General features: G+C 37.9%; 2 protein-coding genes across 2 annotated transcripts; one reads left to right on the top strand and one right to left on the bottom strand.

The window, feature by feature from the left end:
- Nucleotides 1-168: 168 nt before the first annotated feature.
- On the top strand, nucleotides 169-1,218 carry LOC126700924 (uncharacterized). The gene has a single exon (XM_050399088.1). It carries the CDS (start codon nucleotides 169-171, stop codon nucleotides 1,216-1,218), a length of 1,050 nt encoding a protein of 349 aa, XP_050255045.1.
- Nucleotides 1,219-15,152: 13,934 nt separating this feature from the next.
- Nucleotides 15,153-16,468, bottom strand: LOC126700923 (HVA22-like protein a). Its single transcript, XM_050399087.1, has 5 exons — nucleotides 16,452-16,468; nucleotides 16,319-16,345; nucleotides 15,644-15,766; nucleotides 15,397-15,471; nucleotides 15,153-15,315 (listed from the first exon to the last, which is right to left on the bottom strand). The coding sequence occupies exons 1-5, from the start codon at nucleotides 16,466-16,468 to the stop codon at nucleotides 15,153-15,155; spliced, it is 405 nt and encodes a 134-aa protein (XP_050255044.1).
- Nucleotides 16,469-18,268: the final 1,800 nt, after the last annotated feature.

The raw sequence follows: 18,268 nt of genomic DNA, 5'->3' as shown, positions 1-18,268 counted from the left end.
CCAAAACCTGTTCATCATCTAAGACTTATACTATACCCAATTGTATGTATATATATAAGAAGAGAGGGTGCCATTGGATTGTAACTCCATTGGCTTCATAAATTTAACATTTGATCTTTTTCGAATATTGGGTTTTTTTTTCTCTCTGTACTAGTATATTCCCTGTAAATGTCTTCACCTCTATTGGCTGAGCTTGCCCGGAGTAATAAGAAAGTAAAAAATGTGACCCATGCGGGGTTTGGTGATGGCCAAGGGTTGGGGCGCCCTCAGTTTGATCAGAGTCATGATTTTCGACCGCCTTCTCCACCGCCGTCCTTCAAGGATAAATTGGTGGGAGAGATACCGGGAGCTTATACACAAGCTTTCAACTTTGCGGAACTCATGGAGGATGATGTGGAATCTGATGAAGAAGAAGTTGAAGAGCTTCGTGTAGGGCTGGCTGCGATGAAGTTTACTAAGGAGTTCAAACAACAAATCAGGTCTCCTTGGTATAAAGCTCTAATAGTGAAGGTTTATGGTAGAACGGTGGGCTTTAACATCCTACATGCAAAAATTCATAGTCTCTGGAAACCAGTGGGACGATTGGATTGCGTCGGACTTGGCAATGATTTTTTCCTCATCAGATTCGCACAGAAGGAAAATTTTGAAGCCGTGTTAAAAAAGGGTCTGTGGTTCATAGGTGAGCATTTCTTGTCCATTAGACCGTGGGAGCCATATTTTAAACCGTCGTCGGCTAACGTATCCTCAGTGGCGGTATGGATTAGACTCAATGAACTGCCCATTGAGTTTTATAACGCCGAGGCGTTACACCAGATAGGGAAAGCTATTGGTAATGTTCTAAGAGTGGACACTCATACTGCTTCTGAATCCAGAGGAAGATTTGCTCGACTGTGTGTGCAAGTTGATGTTGATAAGCCCCTTATTGACACGGTATTGATTGGGAGGTTTAAGCAACCAGTAACTTATGAAGGCATTAATAGACTGTGTTTTTCGTGTGGGAGGATGGGTCACCGGCGGGAGAGTTGTCCGTACACTATTAAGGATGAGAAAGCTCCAATGGAGAAGGAAGAGGGTGACAGCGTGGATCGAGCTAGTCACCCATGCAATTCCCATGTTGCTGACATTTCTGTATGGGAAAAAGGGACCACATCTGAGGCACTAGAGGACAACTATGGTTCGTGGCTGCTGGTTTCATGTAAAAGGAATGGGACAAAATGACGTGGTGCGAGTATGTCTGATAATGGACGAGTTTTTGCTCAAGAGCAGAGGGAGTGGGATGTGCATGACCTTGCTGCTAAGGCTAGTACGAGTAGTGCCCTAAAAACAGGGAGCCGTTATTCTATGCGTGAAGGGAAACACAAATTATCCCCGCCTAAAATTCCTACGGCCCATCTCTTTAAAGAAAGGAACCAAGGGGGTGTTGGTGAGGCCCCTTACTCGGTCCAAGGCCCATCTCCTTCAAGCCCAATAGAAAAGTTTCATTCGGGAGTGGAAAAGGATCCAGTAAAGCCCAATTTGACCTCTAGTGCCTCTGTTAAGGGCAAAAAGGACATTGCCCGATCCAAGGAACACCAGAAAAGCTTCAGGGGTCTAGAGAGAACTAACGCCATTTCCTCTGTGCAGTCTAACAACTACCCTTCTCCTTCCTTCCATAATAAGCTAGCAACCGGTGGCAGACCAGATATCAGGTACCAATTTAGAGGGGTTGAGCAGAGCAAGATTAGCTCAAGGAATGGATTGGGTCAGTCTCGCATCGGCAAAGGTGGGGAGAGCGACCTATCCGCCGCCGGCGAGGAGAGACATAAAAGAAATGGCAGACCCGACGCCACTGTAAGAGGGTCGCTGCATGTGGGAGTAAATGGCCCTATTCGCAAAGACGCCGGTGATATGCGAGATGAGGCTGTGCGAAACACTGAGGAAGCGGAAATGCTTGATAGGGAACAGGGTAATCACCATGTCGAGTCTGATGGTCCAATCATCCATGGAGTCCTATATCCTCAGAACCACTCAGGAAGGAACGATGGGTTTACGGAAAATCTCTGCGACATTGCCGCCGAGAAGGGTGATCGGATGCTTCTTGAGGAAGATGAAGGCTCTCCAGCCTTTTGATGAGTGCTGCCAGGTAATCTTTTTGTTAATCATGAATCTTATAGCTTGGAATTGTAGAGGTGCCTTGAAGGCCTCTTTCCAGAACCATATAAGGGATCTTGTCAATAATCACAATCCTGCTATAGTGATTATCATGGAAACAAAAATTGGTGGTGAGCGAGCTCGGGAGATTACTGATAGGCTCCCGTTTGACGGTGTGATCACTACAGACACTATAGGTTATGCAGGGGGTCTTTGGATGTTGTGGGATTCGGATAGGGTTGAAGTAACTCATTTGTCAAGCACAAAGCAGGAAATTCATGCTATTGTCAAGGTACGTAGTTCCAATTTTTCTTGGTTCCTTTCTGCAATTTATGCTAGTCCTAGGCATGCCGAAAGGCAAGTGTTATGGAATAACTTAACTAAGGTTGCAGAACTCCATAATTTGCCTTGGGTGTTAGCTGGAGATTTTAACGAACCTATTGTTGGAGAGGATAAGTTTGGGGGTAGGCCTGTTAGTGTGAATAGATCCTTGATGCTAAAAGAGTGCCTTGACAAATGCAGTATGATTGATTTAGGATTTACTGGGCCTCGCTTCACTTGGACAAACCGGAGGGAAGTGCAGGGTTTAATCCAAGAGAGAATAGATAGGTTCTTTGTTAATCCAAGTTGGTGCCTCCTATACCCAGAGGCGAGGGTATCCCATTTAACAAGGTGCCATTCGGACCACTGTCCAGTGCTCCTTGAGCTGCAACCCACAGGCTGGAATTATCGGTTTAGGCCTTTCAAATTCCAACAGTTCTGGCTGTCTGATGTTACTTTCCCTAAGGTGGTGGAGAATTCTTGGAGTCAGAATACAGGACTTACTAAAGCTATTGATATTTTCCAACGCGAAGCTACGATCTGGAATAAATCTCATTTTGGGAATATATTTGCTAGGAAGAGAAAGATTATGGCAAGGTTAAATGGTATTCAGCGAGTTTTAGCAATGAGGCCTTCGAGTTCCCTGTTGGACTTGGAGAACAACCTTCTGAAAGAGCTGGATGTGGTGCTTAGGCAAGAACAAGAGCTGTGGTCTCTTAAATCGAGAATTAACTGGATGATCCAAGGAGATAGAAACACTGCCTTCTTCCATGTCTCAACCTTGATCCGTCGAAAGAAAAACCAAATTTTGGCCATTAAGAATGGAGTTGGAGAATGTCTGTATGTAGAAGCAGAGATTATGGATTTTATTAGGAAGGGGTTCATTGACACTTTTACCACTTCCTCTATTTCTTCGGATAGGGTTCAGTCGGGTCATTCTCAGTGGCAAGCCCGCCTCTCTGATGAGGAAAAAGAGAGCTTGGGAAGCCTTGTGACGGAAGACGAGATTAAGGCAGCCCTCTGGTCCCTTAAGGCCTTTAAAGCCCCAAGACCGGATGGTCTTCATGCAGGATTCTTTCAACACTTTTGGCCTTCAGTGGGGCATTCTGTGGTGGAAGCAGTTAAGAAGATCTTTAGGGATAGGAAAATGTCGGCAAAGCTTAATCAAACTCACATTGTCCTTATTCCTAAAATCCAGGGACCAGAGACTCTTGGAAACTATCGGCCAATTAGCCTCTGTAATACGACTTACAAAATAGTCACAAAAATCATAGTGGCTAGGCTTAGGCCATACTTGGAGAACCTCATTTCGCCGCTGCAATCTGCCTTTGTGCCCGGTCGAAAAGGGATTGACAATGCCATAATTGTTCAGGAACTTGTTCATATCATTAGCAAGAAGAAGGGGAATGTGGGGTACATGGCCATCAAAATTGATTTGGAAAAGGCATACGATAAATTGGAATGGAGCTTCATAAGAAGGATGCTAATCCGGATTAATCTCCCCACCAGCCTTGTTGAGCTTATCATGAGTTATGTGTCTTCGGTCACCACCTCGATTCTCTTCAATGGCAGCCCTCTTGATCCAATCTCGCCTTCCCGGGGAATAAGACAAGGTGACCCCCTTTCTCCGTATATCTTTATTCTCTATGTGGATTACCTCGGCCAGTTCATTGAAGAGAAGTGTAATGAAAAGATGTGGAGTCCGGTGAAGGCATCTAGAAGTGGGGTGGCTTTTTCGCACCTTATGTTTGCGGATGATCTAGTTCTTTTTGCTAAAGCGGATCTGTTAAATTGTTCCAGTATCAGAGACGTTTTGGATGAGTTTTATGCGGTGTCGGGGCAAACCATCAATGAATCTAAGTCTAGAGTTTATTTTTCGCCAAATGTGGATCGAGACTCTAGAGAATCGTTGAGTGATATCCTTGGCTGTATGTCTACCCCGAATTTGGGGAAGTATCTTGGAATTCCCATCAAGCATCCAAATTCTTCTTCTCAGGATTTCAATTTTATCTTGGATAGGATTAAAGGAAAATTAGCCGGGTGGAAGGCTAATCTTTTGTCGTTGGCTGGAAGGGCTGTGTTGGTTCAATCTTCGACTTCAACCATTCCATCTTATGCTATGCAATGCTCCTATCTTCCGGACCGGATCTTGCAAGGAGTGGATTGTGTAAACAGAAATTTTCTCTGAGGTTCAATTGACACAGTTAGAAAAATGCACTGGGTCGGTTGGCACAAAGTTACTAAACTGAAATTTGAAGGATGTTTGGGTCTGCAAACTGCCAAGGGAAGAAATATTGCCTTACTGTCCAAGCTGAACTGGCGGCTTCATACAGAGAGAGATTCTCCATGGGCTCAGGTGCTGAGCGCTAAATACTATACTGCCTAAAGAATACACTCTAGGAATGGAAGAAATCTTCCTGGTTCACGAGTTTGGTCAGCTGTGAAGAAAGGGGCGGATACTTTCAATAGGGTCGTCAAGTGGGTAGTTGGCTGCAATAGCAATCTCAGGTTTTGGTTTGATCACTGGCTCTCTGAAGGTTTGGTTTGCCAAATGATCCAAGGCCCCCTGTCTTTGGTGGATCAGCAACTAAGAATCAAGGATATTTTCAAGGACGGAATTTGGGATTGGGAGTGCCTTTCCTGTTAGATTCCACAGCACATCAAATATATCATTCAAACCACTCCGTGTGCACTTACTTCTACGGGTGGGGATAGACTTGCTTGGGCTGCCTCAAACCAGGGAAATTTTGATCTTGGAAGTGCATACAAAATTGCTATGGGGGATTTTCATGCTGGGGATTTTCCAGGGAAGTGGATTTGGAAAGCGGATATCCTTCCTAGAATCAAAACTTTTGTCTGGCAGTGTTACCATAATAGCATCGGAGTCAAGGATTGTTTAGTGAGAAGGGGAATGCTTGATAATGGTGTTTACCCCCTTTGTGGTAGAAACCCTGAAACGATTATCCATGCATTGAGGGATTGCAAGAACATCAAACCTGTGTGGATCCAGCTGGGAGTGCGATGGGATGATAGAAGATTTTGGTAAGATGATTTACATCAGTGGCTTGAGATCAACGGCAAAGAGGGGAGCTGCCGAGAGTCTTGTTATTCCCCTTGGAGAACAATATTCTTATTTGCTATCTGGCTTATATGGAAGAGTAGAAATCAAGCCGTATTTAAGGATAAAACCCAAAATCCCAGGTTAGCGACGGAGATTACTAATAGAGCCACGGAGTATACTTACTGTGCCTCATCTTGTAGTAAACCCAATAGAATGATAATGAAACAGGTTAGATGGGAGAAGCCCCAAGTTGGATGGGTTAAATTAAACACTGATGGTGCTTCAAGGCCAGGTACGGACAGAACAGGATGTGGAGGTATCATTAGAGATGAGCAAGGGCGCTGGATTACTGGGTTTTCTAGGAGGATTGGAGTAGCGAATAGTTTCATTGCTGAGTTGTGGGGGTTACGTGATGGTTTACACCTGTGTTGCTGCAGGAATTTTGATTCTTTAGAAGTAGAGATTGATGCCAAAGCTGTCCTGGATGCTCTTCTTAACCCTGAATATGTTAACATGATCGTGTCTCCCTTATTAGATGACTGTAGAACGTTGGCTGCTCGGTTTCGTCGCATCTGTTTCAAACACTGTTATCGGGAGGCGAATTGGTGTGCTGATAAGCTGGCTGGGATAGGAGTAAACCAGTCTTTAGATTTTATTATTTTCCAAAGTCCGCCTGTGGACATTTTAACTTCCCTTGAGGAAGAGGCTAGTGGAATGTACCACTCCAGGTTGTGTCCTGAGAGCTTTGTTTCTTAGTTTATGCTACTCCTCTGTTTACCAAAATATATATATATATATATATATATATATATATATATAGTCTATTTGAGAAGTGATGAAAGCTTAAACTTATTTGATTTTGTAACTTATTTTTTGTATTATTCATGGATCTCTTGAGCACTGTTTGTGAGCCCATGAATTGTGTAATAAGCCAACTTCTTTTTGGTGGAATATGGTTCTAGTTTGGTGAGAGTTTTTCCCACTACTCACTTAATACAACACCATTTAGCAAAGGTAATATTTGGATTTTTTTCCCCTTTCCCCTTCAGCCCAAGCCGTGCAAATCTTGGCAGAGAAGATCACTTCAGTTCTTCAATGCCCACAACTCGAACTCTCTCCTCTTCAATGCCACAGACTCCTTTCTCTTCAATGCTCTTCAATTTTCTATCTACCGGCTAAAAACCCAAATAACCGGTTCAAATTTGTCACTCTTTTTCTTTCTTTTTTAGACAAACCCCTAATGGTGAAATATTGATTGGAAGAGACCGAGAGACCGAGAAAGAGATGGATGATGCCGCCACTGTGAGGGAGATGATGCCGTTTGTGTCAAAGAGTTTTTATTTATTTATTTATTAATTAGTTTTCCCTTTTGTTGGGTGTTGATGAATTTTTTGTGTTTGCTAAGATTAGAGATCAATCTGTCTAGGTATTCTTTAATGATTATGATGGGTATACTTTGATTATTATGAATGTCAAATATTATTATTTATTAGTTTGTTAAAGATCAGTTTATTAAAGATTTTGAATGTCAAATATTGTGATTTATTAGTTTATGAGTAATAAAGCAAAAATGCTTGGTATTTTCTCAAGATTGTCTGCCAACAAGGCTGGCCATCGAAGTGCACTTATAAGACTAATGTTTATTTTGCAATCCTATATAATCTTGTGCTTCTTTGGTACAAGATTTTATTGTTGATGTTGGACTCTGGTTGACCATTCAAACATGTTAATGGGTCCTATGATTTTTGTGAAGTTGGGATGGAATTAGTCTTTAGAGATTCGTTTGGTTGGAGGAGTGAAAAGTGGGAAGATAGAAAATAGGGAGAGGATAGAAAAGTGGGAGGATAGAAGATATTTAGCTTTTTATAGAAGGATAGAAAAGTGAAGAGATAAAAAACTTGTTTGTTTGGTTGAGAAAAAAAAAATGAGAGGATGGACGGAAATTGGTATAAATTTACAATTATATCCCCATTAAATAAAACAAAAAAGTTAAAAAAAAGTAACACATTTTTTAAGCAAAAAAATTGTGTATGCGCAAACAAAAAAGTAACACGTTTTTTTAGCAAAAAAAATTGTCTATGTGTAAGTGGTAAAAAAAAAAAAAAAAAAAAAAAACACTGGGCATGAACGAAACCCATGTACATAGTGCACATGGGCATTTTTGTTGGCCCAATTCTAATTTTTTTTTTCTCCCCCCAGTTTTCTCCCTATTTTGGGAAGAAAACTTTTTGATGGGCTGGGGAGAAAACACCTGACTCTCACCATCTCCTTTTTCTCTCGCCCTTTCAAACAAATACCTTCCAAAAAGTTTTCCCTCCTTATTTTCTCTCTCTCTCTCTCTCTCTCTCTCTCTCTCTTTCTAAAATCTACTCTACCAAAAGCACCCTAAAGTTTGGAGATTTTATCAAGATTTGACGATTGTATTTGATTCTAAACATTGTTATTTGGCTTCTATTTTTTGGGTTTAAAATTTTTTAACTTTCTATGGATAGGACTATTTAATTCTAGATTGGGATTTGCAATTTAGAACAATTATTGGTATGATGAATGTGCTATTGAGCTAGTAGTTAATTATCCATTGGCTATAGCTTAGATCAGGTGATTAGGTTTGAGCCATTGTAGTATAGGTTATCATTTAGACATATGGTCTGCACTCTGTACATGTCATGATTTCCTGTAGTCTATTTGAATTTTGATATGTTGTAGGTACATAAAAATTTATTTATCTCTATATATTAAGATGATTCAAAAAGTTAATTATTGTCTTTTTGACTTACAAAAATACCCCTAATTTAATTAACTTATCATTATTCCCAAAAAATAAAAATAAGGTTAAAACCGTAAATCAATAAAAATTAATAAAAAAAGTGAAAAAAAAAACTCTCCACAATCCCCACCTTCTCCTAAAAAAACCATCCCACCTACTATTAAAAAAAAAAAAAAAAAAAAAAAAAAAAAAAAAAAAAAAACTGCCCCATATCACATCAAAAGAAAAAAAAAAATAATAACTAAACATATTTCAATGCTATTTTGGTGTTCATTTTATAGAACTAGTCTTATAATACTTTTGGCCATGTTAGTGGCTCTAAACGTGCAATTTTTGTGAGAAAATAAGTGTAAATCTCAAAATTGAAATAAGTAAAAAATAATAACACTAAATAAATATTAAATATTTAGTACAAAATAACAATTAATAATAATAATAAAATGTACCCTACCTATAACGGTGCTCATACATTGCCTTGGTTGGACAAATAAAACAAGCATAACTTGATCTTATTGTGCCAAATTAGATAGATAACCTATTGATCCAATCAATTATCATTCCAAAATATTCATTTAAAATATGGATTTATATAATAGCCATATTAAATGAGAAGAGTAATGTTATTACCACAAACTATTTTACAAAATGTTGATGTAGCCAACCTCTTATTGGTTTTTATCTAGGACTGCGATTAATATCACTTTTTTCATTTATCAATAATCATTCATCACATCAGTAATTTGTAAAAAAATTTGTATCTTTAACATTATTCAAATGAGAATTGTTTTAGTTGAAAACGGTCAACACACACCTGCTTAGTAGACCTCAAAAGAGTCAAAACCATATATGCATGTCCAAACTTAGAGTCACAGGCTCTCAATGGATGATGATGCCCATATTCCCCCTCATAATTGCACTCTCCAACCTTCCAAACCGTCTTCCCTTCTTTCTCTATCTTTGGGTTGAGAACCCATTACTTGGATAATGGGTTTTGCCACGGAAATTAGATTGTTTTACCGAGAATCCAACATATTATGAGAGAAATATATCATGAGACCTTCTGAAAATGCTAGTTACAAAACATGAGAAAGTTGAGAGCATCATAAATAATGCATGTTCCTCCTGTTACGCGTGGGCCTCGTGAGCTTGGGTAACAAAATATAAGAGGTGATAGGTTTCCCATTTTCAGAGTGATTTAGAGCCCGTTTGGTTATAGTTTTCAAAAATTGTTGTTTAAAAAGATGTGAAAATTGTGGTTTAAAAAGTGTTGTTGAACAACGTGTTTTAAGTGTGAATAAAACAAAAAAATGCGTTTGGTATCATAGTTTAAACAATGTTTTTTAGTGTTCAAAAAATGTAAAATATGTGTTTGGTATGTATGTTTTGTTTGATAAAAAAAAGCTGACCCGTATTAAATAACAAATTTGTAATCCCATTTTTATCCCTTCTTTATCCCATTTCTTTCCGTCTTTATCCCTTTCTCTTAAGTGTTTCCTCAGAGCAGAAACCCAAAAAGCAAACCCACGCCGTCCTCAGCTCCATTGCCGCCAAAGAAGATCCACGGCTAGGCTTCACGGTCGTCGTATCTTATCTCCACCAAAAAGCCAAACCCACGCCGTCCTCATCTCCATTGACGCCAAAGAAGATCCACCAAAAAGCCAAATCCAAGCCGTCCTCATCTCCACGAAAAAGCCAAACCCACGCCGTCCTCATCTCCATTGACGCCAAAGAAGATCCACGGCTGGGCTTCACGGTCGTCGTATCTCATCTCCACCGTCAACATTCGAAGATCGAGCCCGAGATCGAGCTTTTGTCGCCGCCGACCCATCACTCGAAGATCCAGGTTCGAATCTCACTTTCACCTTGCTTCTTAATGGGTTTTTGTGTAAAGATTGAACATTTCCTTCTTCACTCAGATGTCTCCATTTGTTTGTGTTTTTTGTTTTTGGGTTTTCTCCCTTGTTTTTCCTCACCAATCGGGAAAACCCATTTTTCCAGTTCTTTGTTTGCTGTTGAGAGAATAGTTGATTTACAATCCAAATATACATGCCATACTGCATCGAAATGTAGAAGGGTTTCCTCAAAATCTTTTGCTGTTGTAAATTTGTTTTGATTTACAACCCAGTCGATTTCCATTTTTCTTAACACTCTGTTTGGTTGCCGAGAAACCGTCGGAAGATTAAAAAAAAAAAAAAAATCTAACAAATCTGAGAACTCTATATATTAATAATTTGTTGTGGTTTTTCGTAGGGCTTCACAGCAACCAAACTCCAATGTTACTTGCTTGCTGTTTGAAATTTGAGGGTATTTTGAGTGTGATTTTTAAGCTAATATGAAATTCTCCGAAGCTGATTATTAGTTTCATTTGTGAATTTGTATTGTTAGTTTTAGTTGATTGGGTGTAGTTTAATTACTCATGAATTTGTGACAGATTTTACTGAATTATGTTGAATTCAATTTGGATATGATGGATATATTGTGTTCCTCAATTATAGTGAGCAAAACAAAGGTCTTGTGAGGTAAACTGTTTGAGGTGGGGTTGTCTAATCCTTTAAATTTTGTAATTATCACAATTTCATAAAATAGTGTGCCTTGTGTGTGGGGAACAACTTGGACGGGAATTCTCACCCATGGACTAACATGTGGGAATGAGTAGGCTCACTTATTGTGTATATTTACTTGGCATTTCCTTTTTACAATTTTTTGCTATATCTTGTAAAACCTTCTAGCTATCTCTAGAGAAGCATATATATATATATATATATATATATATATATATAGCAGTATTTGTTTTTGAGTTGTGTGCTTTCATCAAGTGATTGAGCTTGGAAATGTATATGTGATTGCGTATTAATATTGATACGAAATTTTGACAGCATTATGTGATATTGTCTTCAATCCTTATAAATACCAGTGAGCATCACTTTTTTATTTCCTTCTTGAGATCATGGGTGTTGTCTCTACTATACTCCTCTGATAAAAATGATTGGGTCTGAATTTAACTCTCTCCTTCTGACGATTGTATCATTATGCAAGCTGATATATGCAAAATACAATGACTTCAGGGTAGTTTAGTGGTTAGATGTTTCAAGCTTGCTTGAGGAATAGTCTGTGAGTTTGGATCTTCTTTGTGCTCATTCATGGGTAGCCCTTAAGATGTCCAAAGTGGCAGTGGGCAGTGACCTGGCAGTGCAAGATGAAACTTTTGCATCTCAATTTTCAAATTTAAACCAAGGATAGCAGGAAGAACCTTTCAGTCCTCAAGTAGTTAGATAGATGGTTCTCATGTAGATAACTTCAGTGACTTGTTTTATTTAGTTTTATAGCCAAGTGAGCAGATTACCACAGCATTCACAAAGCTCTTTTGATAGTTTTGAATCTGCATCTTAGGCATAAGATGGTGGAGGAATCCACTCACATCCTTTTTGGCAAAGAATATTCTTTTCCATTTGAATGCTTTGCCAGTTTGTTATAGCCCGTTTGGTTGGTTTTCCTTTATAGCTCTCTCTGTGTTAATTGTTTTGATTCTTTATGTCATATGCTGTATTCAAAACTTCATGTTAGTTGTAGCTTTTTATAGTTAGGACTCCTTGTTTGAAATGTTTGCTGCATATAGACTAATGCTCAGCATCTACTGTTTGTTGCACGAATGGATACCATGTTCAAATGGTTGTTTAATAGTGTTGATTACGTTTTGTAATGTGTAAGTGAGTAGGCTTGTGGCTTCTTCTTGTAGATGGCAGACACAATGCATGACGATCTTGACGATGGCCTTCGGTTCCGAAATTGCAATTGTTTCTGTGGCTTGAAAGCAAGTGTAAAGATTTTAGATAAACGAAATGAGAACCGGTACAGGCTTTTCCAATGTTGCCCAAAGGATACATGTCGGTTTTTTCAATGGTGTATTCCCTTGAAGACGCCAGTGTCATATGCGGAGGATTTCCAGCAACTACAAGAAGAGCTATGTGTATTGCGAGAGGAATTGAGGGTCATACATGACAAGGTCCACCCCTCAGACCAACCAAAGAAAATGGTGAAGATTAGGTTCATTGCTTGGTGTTTGTTTTTCACCGCGCTTGCAGTACTGCTAACTATGACGATGTTGTAAACCAAATTGTTATGATGATGTGTTAATTCCTACTATGTAATCATATTATCTTATTATGTACTACTAACTCCTTTTGAACTTGATGCACTGTGTAATATTTTTAGACAATCTTGAGTCATCCATTTTGCTAGTGTATAGAATATGTATCGGGCTGACTCTTTATTCTTACAATAGTATGTTATTGGCTTAATGTAATGTATGCCTAGTACTGATAATTTATTGGAACATAGGAGAATTGTAAGTTACAATTCTCTTCTATTGATGATAGTAATTTTTATTTTGGAGCAAGGTGTTGCGAAACTCGTGGAACTTGCTTTATTGACTGGAAGTTGGCATGCAGAAGAAGTCGAGAGCAGAAAAGCATGGAAGTTTGCAACTTTAGTTAAAAGTATTTTTCTGTCTTTAGCTAAAGTTGATTGAAGGTGCCTCATCGCCCATGTCATGATCCTCAATTATTTCTTTTAAATTGGAATTTATAGTCCGTTTCACAACATCAGGGGCTACACTTAGTCTGCAATATTTTGAATAATTCAATCTACAGGAGACTACAATGTAGTTTATAGTATATATAGATTAAAAGTTTTTTTTTTTTTTGGAGTGATCTGAAATTGTGATGGGTAGGGATGTGACTGTTGTCTGAAGTACATCATTCAGCCATTTAGAATTAGTGAATGCATGCCCCCAAAAACCCAATACACTAAAAAATCCCATCTAACAGAAGGTGCAGATCATGAACCCAATATCTATACAAACTCAGAAACAAAAATCCAACACAAGAACTCAATAACCCATAACAAATAGATAAACCCAGACCCCAAAACAACCCATTGATCCTCTAAGAAACCTGTCAACAAACATCTTCTCAGCCATTTTGAATTAGTGAAGGCATGCCCCCAAAAACCCAATACACTAAAAAATCTCATCGAACAGAAGGTGCAGATCATGAACCCAATATCCATACAAACTCAGAAACAAAAATCCAACACAAGAACTCAATAACCCATAACAAATAGATAAACCCAGACCCCAAAACAACCCATTGATCCTCTAAGAAACCTGTCAACAAACATCTTCTCAGCCATTTTGAATTAGTGAAGGCATGCCCCCAAAAACCCAATACACTAAAAAATCCCATCTAACAGAAGGTGCAGATCATGAACCCAATATCCATACAAACTCAGAAACAAAAATCCAACACAAGAACTTAATAACCCATAACAAATAGATAAACCCAGACCCCAAAACAACCCATTGATCCTCTAAGAAACCTGTCAACAAACATCTTCTCAGCCATTTTAAATTAGTGAAGGCATGCCCCCAAAAACCCAATACACTAAAAAATCCCATCTAACAGAAGGTGCAGATCATGAACCCAATATCCATACAAACTCAGAAACAAAAATCCAACACAAGAACTCAATAACCCATAACAAATAGATAAACCCAGACCCCAAAACAACCCATTTATCCTCTAAGAAACCTTTCAACAAACATCTTCTCTACATGCATTCAATAGTCATCAACATATAATTAAAGAAAAGTCACAAAAAAATAAATAAAAACCCAAATTTTTGACAAACCCAAATCTAAAACAGACTGAGTATCAATGGTCTTAGCAGGAGGGTTTGGGTGCTTAGAAGATTAAAACAGAACTTAGAAGCATGATTCACTATATATTACACAGATGTACCAGTAAGGGAACACGGTCAGAAGAGGAAGCAGAGGAGGAAGCAGATGCTCTGTAATGCACTCGAGAGGTGGATGAGGAAGGGAGTGAGGTGTCCATCTGAAAGAATATATGGGATTAAAAGAAGCCCTAACATGAATTAATGTGAAATGATCTGTTGGGATGTGAAAGAAAGCTGAAACAAGTAATTAACAAAATTAAAAACCTTACCTGACCGACCCCTTCAGACTGTGTGAGTTGCCTTTTCCTTAGCAACAAAGCGTCGTTGGTGAGGAATTAATTGGAAGAAAGGGAAAGCCTGTGTGTGGGATTTTGACGCGTTGATGAAGCTACTGTTAGGAGTAATAGCGCCGGATCCGTGAGGGCTGAGGTGGAATGCCACTGGGTCAGAGCAGTAATGGAGGTGGGTGAGAGGAGTAATGGAGTTCGGACTGTGAGTGTAGAGATGAGAGTAGAGAGGAGAAGAGAGATGAGATGAATTATTTGGGGCGTGAAGACTGAAGAGATGAGAGTAGAGAGGAGAGGAGACAAACTTTAGAAAAAGCTGATCAGTGGGTCCGCGTACAGTGAAAATTGAATTTCATTTTTATTACCGTTGTGCCATCAAAAACGCCTGTTCATTGTTTAAAATGTGGCCTGAGCATGTTTCAAAAAATATGTTTCAAACAGAGGTTTTTCAGCAACTATTTTCAAACAGCCCTATTTTAAACACTATCACCAAACATATTGTTTCAAATTTTGGACACTAGTGTTCAATGTTTAAACACTGAACACTGTGTTTTCAGTTGACAAACCAAACGGCCTCTTAGATTGTTGCTAGGACCTTTTGTTTTGAGGGCTGAATGCTTAAAGTGTCGAGCTTGGGCTTGAATGTGGACCAAGTAGTACTGAATCAAGGATCATGCCCAATATCCTTTTTCTTTTGGGCTTGGGCTCCTAAGGTTCTAGATTTTCAAAATGAACCTCAACACACCCCAAATGCATCTAAAAGGCATATATCCCCAAACCGGTGAGGATATGGTAAATGATTTCATACCCTATTAATATAATATAATAATAATTTATAACCTTCTGAAAATTAACCTTCTTTCCATTTTCCTTCTGATATATATTTCCATGCGGCTAAAATGTCCTCTAGCTTACAGCTGAAGATCAAACCCTTCTCTGGTTCATGCCAGACTCCAACAAGTCGGTGCTTGACAAAGAAAGGTCTCACAAATTGCTCATATACATATGCACTACTGCCAAAGAATCCATAAACTAACCACAAGGTTAAAATACCAAGGTACCACATCAAAAAATTCAGCAAAAAAAAGAGGTACCCCATCAAAATACTGAAGTTCGGGATGACCAACCAACAGATCAATATCAGCTTCATGTTTGGCCATATAAATGCCCTGCCAAATAGGTTTCAAACAAAAGCAAATGAGAAAGAAAGTTTAAAAGTTAAAACTTGAAAGTATGAGCGAGTACATCATTTTTTACCCTTATCAACCAATAAAACAAATCACACCCAAAGAAAACCAGGAGCTCTATTAATTTACACAGACAAATGGCAATAATTTTTACCAACTTAGGACTTTGGCAAAGCTGAGCTCGAAGAGTGTGATCATGGAATGCAAAATCCAATAAGAAAGCCATTTTCGAATCCTAGAACGAGACCCGGTCTCAATTGCTATAATTGAGGCACGTCTGGTAAAGAACAAAAACCAAATATAATGGGGTACTAACCGATTATGAGAACAACATTTTGCATAGTAATCATCAGTTAACCCAAAAAGGAAAAAAAGTTTTAGCAAAAAATAAGGTTCAAGGCAGTGGTAGAGTTAGAAATTTTTTTCAAATGAATCAAAGTGATATAGTGATACGAATTTTTTTTTTTTTAAAATTTATAAGTTACTTGAATAATAATTTATCTTGACAATTCACTGTTATTGACAAGATAGTAGAAATCACATATGAAATTAACTCTTCTATGTATAGATATTATGAATAATTGTGTTAATTTGTGTAGTTAATCAAGTAATTAACTATCAACCACCAAATTACATAAAATAAATAAGTTAACAAACTAACAGCAAAAAGCTAATTTAAATACACTACTCAATTTTATTTATTTTGGACTAGCATCCTACCTACACAACCCCCAAAAAAAAATAAACAACTAAAAAGAGGAAGATAAAATCTGGCCCTACCAACTTAATTCCAAGTATAGAATTCCATCAAAGAAAAGAATCTACTTACAAAGGATAAAGAATACCAATAACGGGTCTGCAAATCAAACCACAAATTAAAATAGAAAGAAAAAAAGAAACACAAGCGATCTCCACCACATATATATATATATATATATATCTTTTAAAAAAAAATGACTTACTCAGCCAAATTAAACATCAAAGTTTCTAAGAACGACTCCAGAGAAAGTTTTTGGTTTTCCGGCACATCGAGAATAAAATGTGTTATATATGCACTCTTTTAAGTCTTAACTATATATGCACTCTTAACGTGATGATTACTCCACAAGTATGAGCGTTTGTGAAGTGTCGGGAGTAAGAACCGGGTTCAAGTCTAAGAAAGTGTTGCATGCATAAAGAAAAATAAATTGCAAACATCCATGTTAGAATTGAAAGCAAAGCGTGACAAGTGGTAATTAAAAAGAGCATGGGTTTGCCAAAAGCAAGAATAGAGAATATATTTATGGTTTTATTCTTTTCTTAATTATGTAATATATTGAATTAAATTTTCTTCATGATTCTTTTACAACGGTCACTATGTTATTCATCCTAAAAATATAAATCAACATTACTCATTTGACATTTTACTGTTTAACCTTGTATCCAGCAGTTCATACAAATTATTTATCAGACTTTAATGGTAACCAGCGTCCTAAATTTGTGTTGTAATGACCAGTGCACCACGCTAGCTTCTCACCTCCATCAAAAGATGACGAATCTGTTGCTAGATCCCAAGATGAAGAGTTATGGTTCCAGCATAATTTTCAATTTCTATGCCATCTACAGTGATTTCTACCGCAATTTTGATTTTGTGAGTCCTTTTTTGTCTATTTGTGGAGGGCTAAACGATGTGTTTTGACTGAATATATAAAACAATAAAAGGGATAGAGGCATATAAGAATGGGAGAGAGGCCAAAGGTGATCTGGAACTCTCCGGATATCTTCTTTCTCTCTTTTCTCTCTGGAAGAACTCTCTGTATCTCTCCTCTATCTTTTCTCTCTATCATTTCAAGATGACAGGACCAGATCAGCTCAGGAATTTCTGGTTTCGTCAATCCCTACCCAAAATCAAACACAATGTAGTTAACAACTCAAACCCCATCATAATCATTAAAAAAGCCAAATATACCATAAAAAGAAAAAAGAAACAAAAGAAAATGCACAAACACAAACAAATTCACAATCTTTCTCTCAAAAATATCTTATTTCAAATCACAAAAAACCCATTTAAAAAAAAAAAAAAAAAAAAAAAAAACTAAACTAAACTGAATCCATATCTATTATTAACTATAGAAAATTTGGTTTCGTCAATCATTGCCCAAAATCAAACACAATGTAGTTAACAACTCAAACCCCATCATAATCATTCAAAAAACTAAACTGAATCTACAAAAAAAAAAAAAAAAACTAAACTGAATCCATAAAAGATCATTCAAAACCATTGAAAATAAAATACATAAACAAACCTCAAAAAAAGCATTGTAAGAAGGAGCATCAAAATTCGAAATCTTCTATAAAACTTCCTGAGAATAGCGAAAATGACAGAGGAAAGAGTGACACTCCAAGAATTGTGATATTAAGGGGCAGAATACGGTGGTAGCAAGTAGCAAGCAGTGAAGGTGAAGGCAAAGAAGTGAGGAGAGAGAGAGAGAGAGGAGGTAGACATTTATGGGAGAAGGAGAGTTTGGGTTTTGGGCGACTGATGAGAGAGTAAGGAGGTGGGTATCTAAATAATTTCTAGGGTTTGAAATTGTGATGTTGTCGTTTTTTTTTTTTTTACGTTGTTTTGGTATCAGAGTATATATTTTTATAATAAAAGCGCCAATGCGCGCAAAGTGCTTCAGCACTGTACATCCAATGTTTTTGCACTGTGCGCACACTGTAGCTGCAACAGTGTTTTGGTTTCATGAGTCCCTTTTTTTTTTCAACCCTTTTGTTTATTCAATTGGCACTGTAGCGC

This window comes from Quercus robur, chromosome 9 (genome assembly GCF_932294415.1).
Source record: "Quercus robur chromosome 9, dhQueRobu3.1, whole genome shotgun sequence".
NCBI classification, from domain to species: domain Eukaryota; kingdom Viridiplantae; phylum Streptophyta; class Magnoliopsida; order Fagales; family Fagaceae; genus Quercus; species Quercus robur.
This window is presented reverse-complemented; position numbering and strand designations above follow the sequence as displayed.

What these genes read in the sequence shown, in the direction of transcription:
- LOC126700924 (XM_050399088.1), top strand. Translation starts at nt 169, where the DNA reads ATGTCTTCACCTCTATTGGCTGAGCTTGCCCGGAGTAATAAGAAAGTA.
- LOC126700923 (XM_050399087.1), bottom strand. An exon ending in ATTGGTATTCTTTATCCTTT is followed by an intron (nt 15,767 to 16,318) that starts GTAAGTAGATTC and finishes GTTCTTTACCAG; the next exon opens with ACGTGCCTCAATTATAGCAA. An exon ending in AACTTCAGTATTTTGATGGG is followed by an intron (nt 15,316 to 15,396) that starts GTACCTCTTTTT and finishes ATTCTTTGGCAG; the next exon opens with TAGTGCATATGTATATGAGC.